This window comes from Sinocyclocheilus anshuiensis, unplaced genomic scaffold (genome assembly GCF_001515605.1).
Source record: "Sinocyclocheilus anshuiensis isolate Anshui unplaced genomic scaffold, SAMN03320099.WGS_v1.1 scaffold211, whole genome shotgun sequence".
Classification (NCBI taxonomy): domain Eukaryota; kingdom Metazoa; phylum Chordata; class Actinopteri; order Cypriniformes; family Cyprinidae; genus Sinocyclocheilus; species Sinocyclocheilus anshuiensis.
This window is the reverse complement of record NW_015548195.1, coordinates 65,785-74,657: the sequence shown is the minus strand read 5'-3', so window position 1 is coordinate 74,657 and position 8,873 is coordinate 65,785. Positions and strand designations below refer to the sequence as shown.

Here is an 8,873-nt window from a genome sequence, read left to right as displayed (position 1 = left end):
GTGTTGCATAAAATATTAAACAAATTTTGTGTCTTAAGATAATTCATATAAATTCAAGTCAAAGTCAATAAATTCAAGACTTGACAAGACGAATAAAATAACATACAATTTTGTGCAGACTACACTTTTATTTGTTAGCCTATCTCTTTCTTTCAGTAGTGGAAATTTAAATGTGAGATTCTGGAAATGAGATCTAAATTTAGCAGGAACGGTCGGGTCGGGAAGACAATTTTTCTAAGCAGACAGCGGGTGAACAAAGAGTGAATATATAGTGGGAGCGGGTGGGTGCGGAATAGAACCTTGCGGGAGCGGGACTAAAAAAATAGTCCCGCGCAGACCTCTAGTGTGAAGTTATCTGGTTAATCACTGATTTACTAATCTACTGACTCATAAGCAGCCAACGATTTTGCAACAAAACCGTCTAAGTATGCATGAGTCCTTACATATCACACATTAAGGCCCAATCCCAATTCTACCCCTTAGCCCTTCCCCTTTCGGGGGGGCTAGTCCCCCCAATAATTAGAAATCGCTAAACCCTTTTCTCAAATATTGCCAATTCGAGAGAGCGAGAGAGAGGTGAAAGTTGCGTGTATGCGCGTCTATGCATTTCTCTTTTTAGAATGAGTTTACTTAAAAAAACAGCGATTTGATCCTCTCGTTGCTGGAAAATAAAATGTAGCGATTTAGTATTTAAACTGTTATTAATAAAAGTCCTGGGGCAGCGTTGACAAGTTTCTTTTCTCCTGGATGTGTGAGCTGCGCGATCTCCTATACATATATATATATATATATATATATATATAGGCCAATATGTTTATGTATGTATGTTTATGTATATGTGTGTGTGTCAGTAAGCATCGCATTAATATAGAACGGTAATTAAAGGCTCTTTGAGATGCTATGCAATAATATTATTCACTTGTGAAGTCACAGGAGTTTTTTGAAGCATCTAGGAAATTATTGTAAACATGTTTCTATCGTTCTTTATACATGTTTTCGTTCTTTATACATGTTTTCTTGTCTGAATGAAAAAATGTTAGGCATGTGCCAATATTAAAATTGTAGCCAATGCTGCTAAGCTGATAATTGACTCATTCCCCGCCAGCGTTTTTGAAAAAAGTTGCCAGCCAACACCAGCATTTTCGATGATTTTCACTAAAATTTTATGGCCCCCAGAATGTTTTGTTTTATGAATATCTGAACATGCAATACATCAAAATAAAGAACAGAGCCTCTACTTTTAAACAAAAAGAAAATCAGTTTTATTCTAGCTTCAAGCATTCTTTTTTTTTCATCAACACTTGAATGTAGGTAAGTTTTATTAAAAAAATAAATTAATTAAAAATAAAACATCTGGCTACATTTTCAGTAGGGATGATCAAAGCAAAGATGCAGTAGATCGCTTCCATCAACAACCCCCAAAGCATCACAGTCCTTTACCACTTCCTGGATTGACACTTCACTCAGTAGCATTAGGCTATTTTTATTTATATGCTGTTTATTTTTGATGATCGCATTGTTTTTCATATGCATACATACGAGATCACTTGTTTCTGCGTCTTCCTCGCTTTTGTTTTTGATCTGCACATTCTAGACTCATTCAGGAGATGCGTAATAGCGCCCCTGAATGTATAACAGCGAGATCATGGAAACCCGGAAAATTCTGTGTTTGCCGGGGAAAGAGTTAAGCATTGGAATTAACATACTTGCTTACAAGTTACTGCATTACTGTCGGATCCATATCTTTCCGAAAAAGTCTGTTTTGCTGAGCCTGTCAAATTGCAACTGGTTTACCTGGAGAAATCGCAGTGAAATTAACTGAACAAACAAATAATGCTCCAATAATGCTAAAGCAATTGTTGAAACTGTAGAACTGTTCTGAAGTGGCAAGCAATGAGTTCAGATCCATTTCCCATGGATAGTTAGAGAGATTCTTTAAAAATCTTAGGGAATTAGAACAGTTTGCAAAGATGAAGTGGGCCAGTGTCATCTGCAATCATAAGAAATTAATACAGTATCAGGCTATTACTTTACACTACTTGAACTCCTGTCAGTGCCCATTTCACAGTTGAAGTCACTTTCTCAACCACAAAATGTTCTTGGGACAGTTATGCAACTTTGATTGTCTGGAATACAAGCAATACAAGCTACTTTACTTTGCGAAGTATACTTTATTTATTGAAGTATTAGGCCTATAGTTCAAGAGCACTTTTAAAGAACTGTTTAAAAACTGTAATTCTTCAATATGCTCAAACTGAATAACCAAGATGTTGTCTAGTTGAGTCATGGTACTGTTTTGACCCAAAGCAAACAATAATAAATAAAAAAAACATTGTTTTGCCAAACTGCATCAGTCAAGACTGGCTGAGATAATTTAGAGTGAGTAGTTTAAATCTATGTCTGCATCTAGGAAGATATAATCATAACCAGGGCCATCGCAAGTAGGGTGCGAAGCCCAGTGCGAAGTTGACGTGCGAGGCCCTCTGCAATTTTGTGTGTGTGTGTGTGGGTGCTATAGTAACGAACACAACTTTAACACGCATCTGATCGATTGTGATGCGGTGCTCACTCACATGCTTGCGCACGAATCACGGTCACGCACAAGTTCATAAGAATTGTAAGATCTACTGCTTTATAATAATAATAATAATAATAATAAAGCAATTAAATAAGTAAATAAGAATGCTAAAATAAGTTCTAGGTTTGTAGTTATTATGAAGTAGTAATCAATTTACACGATTTGAAAATATTTTATTTTAAAATGTGCACATTCACTCATATTCGTCTAACAGTCGAAAACGCAAACGTCTCTTGTCACGTTCATTTATGATTTACATGAATCATTATCGCATATTTTCAATTCAAAATGGCGAAATTTCATAAGTTGAGTAGTTTGCATCACTAAATAGTCTATTACTGTCAGTCACTGAACATTTCTATCGTAAAACAGTTTTCTAATACAGTACTACTTACATCTTTCCAGGAGCTCTCGTTGCGTTGTGACAGTAGTGACAGTAAGACCCGCCTTTGATTTGATTGGCCATCTCGATCATTTTGACATTGACAAGCGCTGTTGGACCACCGACCCGAGCCCGTCTTTTTCCCCCTTCTGCTAAAACAGCTTATATACTTTTTCAGCTACTAAAATAGTTCAGTTTTGTATGAAATGACAAAGTGATTATATTTCGTTTCATTATTTTAAGTTCATTTAGAAAAACGTTTGGAGCATTTTTTGATTGTTAATAATAAGTTTTTGTAAAGTATCGACCAAGCGGCCAGTGGCAAACAGCCGGGTTTCTATCCAAAGTTGCGAATTTAACTTGTGCGCAAAACTGGAATATCGCATAAAAAAATTGCGAACAAGCATCGTTTCCATCCAGTTAAAGAGAACAAAATCGTACTTCCTGATAAACTGGCACTATAAATCACTAAGAAACGTAGGAGAATATAATAATTTTCATATAGGCTATAATAAATTACTTGCGCCTCAGAGCGAGCAGATGAAACACAATGAATGCGGTCATTGCTTTCGGAGGTGGATGCTGCTGTTTGGGAACGCAGTCGTGTGAGACATTTCTAGGAGGCAATTATACAGAAATACTTTGACAGACTTTGCTCGTGCATTTCTGAATGACCATAACATTTCAGATGCTGTGAATGAGATCGGTCCGCTGGTTAGTCAGGTTTTGCCATCCCATAGCGCAAAGTCACATTACTTTTTTGATGCGCTTGGAGGAATTTATTCGCAAAATGCATTTCCATCTCCCATTATTCGCATCAACCCTTTTTCGCACACGTCAAAAACCACCTCAAGCGAGCATAAAAACTTTTTTGCGAATTAATGGATTTTTATTTGAAATTTGGCATTTCCATCACTCGTTTCTCACGCGATACTTCAAAATGCGCATTAAAACAGGGTGATGGAAACATTGATCATAGCCTATTTGATCAATTTAGCCTTCTCAAATCATAACGACTTGCCTAAAATAAAAACTATAGATATAAAACAAGCATATCACAATTTTAGGCTAGTTTAAACACTTAACCTATAAATGTGCGCTGTTAGAGGCATACCCAATAGTTTGTGCGGAGAGTGGAAGCTGAAGCGCGCTTTACAGGACATGGAGGCGCCAGCGCGATCACTTGCATTGGAACATTTTTTAAAATACGCAGTCATTTTTGCTCATAAAGGTAAGAGTAATACAGCATTCAGAACTGTAAAGGGTCTACTTTTATTTGTGTGCACTCACAATATCAACAAAACGTTGTGCTTTTATAAAATAAAGAAAAACAGGATGCTTTCTGCAGTTTCGGTTTTGAGCAGGAGCGCTTCTGATAAACCGAAACTCAGCGAATACTTGCCTCACTGACTTGATAAATATATTTATAGAAAGCTTTTAATTATTACTTTAAAACGAATTAATTCAAATCGAAAACAAAAACTCTTTCATTATAAAATCCCTAAAGATGCATTTCATTCACCGTTTCCAATTAGGCCTATACATTCTTATTATTATGCCTATTATTATTAGGTTACTTTTATTATTAAATTACAATTAATGTACACCGCAATAATTTCGATTTTCCGCTACGCCACTGCTTATTAGTTTAACTTTTAAAACTTTTTGTCATCCTAACAACAAACAGCTTTACTCATTCTTATACACAAAGTCTTACACTATCTATCAGCTATGACTATTTTAGTCTTTCAAATGACAAAATGGTTGTAAAAACAGTAATAAAAAGACATAAAATGCAGGCCAGGAGCGAGGTCCTCTAGAGGCGCGAGGCCCTGGGCGGTCGCACACTTGGCACAGCCCTTGTGACGGTACTGATCATAACTATCAGCAGACTTTTCAGACAAACAAGTAATGAATAACCCAGTTGGACTGCTAGCTCAACCAATGTTGTGTGCTTGGGATAGGACCACCGTTTTTTTGATCAAAGGAAGTTGGGATGCCTGTTTGAAAACAGTCATATTTTTTCTAATCCATTTGGAACTAGTGTTCCAGAGTTTACACTGCTTTTTATAGTAAAAGCTATAAACTGTAGTTCATGTGTCCATTTATAAATCTTCAACCTAATATCCTTTTCGTATTCACAGACACCTGAAGTCCTTATGCATACCAGCTGTGAAGGTGCACCATGAATTGTGAAGAGCAGGGCATGGGGAGGGTAGTCCATTCCTGGGCCAGATTTGCCCCAGCTGGACAAACTGCCCTCGAAGAGGCCCTGAGGGTCTTTAACCCCATGTCCAAGGACCTGTCGGACACCGAGAGACAAATGGTGTCCTTTCTTCAAGAGCTGAGGAAGGAGGGAGCCAAACCTGTGATTTTGAGGAGCAAAGATGTGTACGGATACACGTCTTGCACCACGGAGCCAATTACTTCCAAGATTGGCAGCAAGGTTCAGAGAGTGCCGAAACCTTCCAAGAAGCGAGGGCGGAAAGGTTTGAGCAAGGCCAAGGATGTGAATTATGCGATGCTCAGTAGAGCAGCAAAGGATATTCTCCAAAACCAACCCAAGATCCTGCTTACCAATCTCTCGGTGAACAGTCTTAAGCAGAATGTTGCATCGGCAACACTAAATAAACATTCTGTTCGAGCACAGCAGTGCCTCAAGCTAACAAACATAAAGGGGTTGACCGGAGGCCACACTGCAAGGTTGCAAATTCATTTTGGTGCGGATTCAAAAAGCGCCCCCAGTTTTGCTCTGGGACGGCCACCGGATCTCTCCGGAATTCCACACTCTCCAACGGAAAATGGCAGTCAGAGATCAAACGTAGTTGCCTTGGACAACAAACATATTTTGTTGTGTCCGTTCAAAGTAGAAGATGCCCTGATTGGAGACTCTGCCCCAGTCGTCTGTCAGAATGGGTTCGGTCTTGAAGATGGTAGCATTTATAAAAAGATCGAAACTGTATCAGGTAAACCTGATGTGATGACCAGTGGTCTGGACAATGGTTCAGTGAGGAGACTCCATTTCCAAAGCTATAACTGGTCCCAGTCAACACTCACCAATGGCCAAGACGTTTCTAGATTGAATGGCAATGGTCTTGAATGGAAGGTTATAAAAGTAGATGATTCGGTCACGGATGAGGAGGTGAGGAGAAAGGCACAGAAAATCTTGCAAGTTAACTTGTCGCCTGTGATACAGATCCATCCCCTTGTTGACTCTGTATAGACCCTTGCTGCAGATTTTTTTGTTTCCTTTTTTTATGTTTTCTTGTTTTGCAAAGTTGCGTTTTCTGGAAACAAACCTAAGGTTATCTCTGAATGGGAACATTGCGGTTACCTCCAAATTTTGCATTGTCAAGTAGTTACTGACATCATAATCCAAAGATGGGATGCTTTTTTCTGCTCTCACAGTATTTTGTTTCCCCCACACATCCCAGCCTACCATTATTTTGTGTATTTTTATCTAACTTCTGAAGGATTGGACTGATGAACAAAACCTTATTTATGACTATGCAGTTCCCAGAATGCTCCTTTTGTTGGAAAACTGGGCATGGACTGCTGTCTTAGTGGATCATGGGAACAGACTGAATTTGTAGAGTGATTTATTAGATGCTACTGCTTGAAAAGACAATGATAGCCTAACCTAAGTTGGTCTTTATGGTTTTCTACATCCTTGGATCCTGCTGATGTCCATGTCACCCAGGTTTTTTGACATCACCAGTTTTGTAATATGTTAGTCTGCTGGCATAGACTGCATACGATATTTTTGTTTAGACTCTAACATGTTCAAATTAAGGGCACTTTTTACATATTAATTTAATTTCAGGGCAAAATAAATGGCCTTATTCTTTGAGAAGAGTAAAATTTAACTGAATCTTTGTACTCTTTCCTTCTCAATGTACTTGTTTCTTTCTGCACTCCACTTCTCATAAATTCCTCGAATGTTTCTTTTAATGTGCCAACCCTGGTTTTTCGTTTCTTTACAGTTTTGTTGGTACCATGACCACAAAGAATTGCAAAAAAATTGCTTCATTTTCCGAGTTCTCAGAATCCCGTCAAGCAATGGACTTGCTTGTCCATTGATTTGAACGTACCTCAAACACTTGAATAAGAAAATGTTGTCCTCATTAATCCTGCAGGTAATTATGTATATTGTTCATTCCATGCATCCATAAGTTGGTTAGTCCATGTTTATGTTTGATGATTTGTGGCCATCTTGATCGCCTTCTACACATTTAACCAAATTCTGAAAATTACAAACCGATCTTCAAAGGGATGGTTTTGATCCAGCACTAATTAAGGCGATTTCTGAAGGAAGCAAATCGGAAAAGAAAAAAAATCATTCAGGTTGTCTGTTAAATCTTCCCCAAGATGTTTTATTAAGGTCACTGTTCTGCCTCACCAGGTTTCATTTGTTGAGGGTGATTCGTGTGCATTAGGGCACAACAGGATGAATGCTTGCTTTTTGTGCACAAGAGGAGGAAGAGATATGTGAGATTTAAGTTAGCGTTCAGCAAGCCCTAAGGCCTTTGGTTCATAAAGTTACTTTTTTTTTTTCAAACTAAAGTAGATGATGGCAATGCAGCAGTTTATTTATCATTAAACATTTTTTATATATATTTAAGTTTTCAGGTAACCAGTATATGGGTTCCATTAAAAAAAAAAAAAACTTTCATCCACACACAAAATACAAGCAGAATTAGTTTTCCTGTTAATCAGTTTTTATTTTCATCCAGTTGAATCTGTGACACTCAAAAGCTGTAAATGTCAGTGTTGTATCTTTAGTTACGGTTATCAAGTTGTGGATTAAAATATGTTTGAGAAGTGTTTGGTGTGGATTACTGGAGTCTCAGAGTTTCCGTTTTTAAATGAACAGGCAAGATTATTGGTGAGCAAAAAAATTATGTCTCAAAGACGTCTCCGTTAGCTGTTTTGTGAGGTGTGGACAGTTGCATATTGTTATGGCCAGTGATCTTGAGAGCCATTAAATGCCATTTCAGAAATGGGGATCCTACTCTAAAATCTGACTGGATAAGCCATGTTCAAAGCCGTTTTGAAATAGCTAACATACACACCAGCAAACTGCACTAATTCAAATTTATATTAATATGCCAAGTTGCTTGGTAACTGTAAATGCCTTACTGTTTGGCTAATAAACTTGCCAGATGTTATTTAGGAGACTAATTGCTTATTGTGATTATTACTATAAGTATATTAAATTTTTTTTATTGAACATTAGTGTGTTTGCCACGTTGATGTTGCTGCCACAGTTAAGGGGTTTTAGGGACTGTTTCATGTGCCTAACAGCATTTCTTAAGCGTTAAATCCGCTAACACATGATTTTCCTGCCGTATTGCTGTGTAAATTAGCATGGGATTGTTGTTTATTTTTACTGCTGTATCTTTGAGAATCTTAGTAGTATTTATAGTGTCTATAAATAATATTTTAATCAATTTTTGTTTCTTAATTCAACCATAATGTGTCGTATGTTTTGCCACTCAATGGCCAGAAAAAATGGAGGATACATTAAAGCTCAAAAACAATTCAATTTATTCAATCATTTTGATTTTTTTGTAATTGCTCTTTTACAGTAATGTTCAAACTCCAAGTTGGATTTTAATTGTGTTAGATGAACCGTTGCTTCTTTTCTAGTGCTTTTATGTAAAGCAGCACCAGGATTTTTCTGTGCTTTGCCCCAACCATTTTCCAGTGTTCCATCCTTGCAAAAGAGAAGCGTCCCTAAAACATAAGCTGCCACCACCATTCTTTTCACAAAACCAAACCAACCAATGTAGAGCTTACCATCAAGGCATTAACGTTTTTAAAAATCTGGTCTCTTCGCACAGTTTCAACGTTTCAGTAACTCAAATCGTTTGGCTTGAATAACAAACTGTTGAAAATCTCTCATGCCATTGG

The 8,873-nt window shown here is 37.4% G+C and overlaps 1 protein-coding gene across 2 annotated transcripts in view; it reads left to right on the top strand.

Annotated features, from left to right (window-relative positions):
- The window catches only part of LOC107653172 (uncharacterized), a 26,222-nt gene extending 17,467 nt beyond the window's left edge, over positions 1 to 8,755 (top strand). For both annotated transcript variants that reach the window (XM_016439820.1, XM_016439821.1), the window contains exon 2: positions 5,105 to 8,755. In XM_016439820.1, the coding sequence (XP_016295306.1) occupies positions 5,146 to 6,183 (1,038 nt within the window). In that variant the 5' untranslated portion in view covers positions 5,105 to 5,145 and the 3' untranslated portion in view covers positions 6,184 to 8,755. The remainder of the gene's footprint in view (positions 1 to 5,104) is intronic.
- The last annotated feature ends 118 nt before the right edge of the window (positions 8,756 to 8,873 follow it).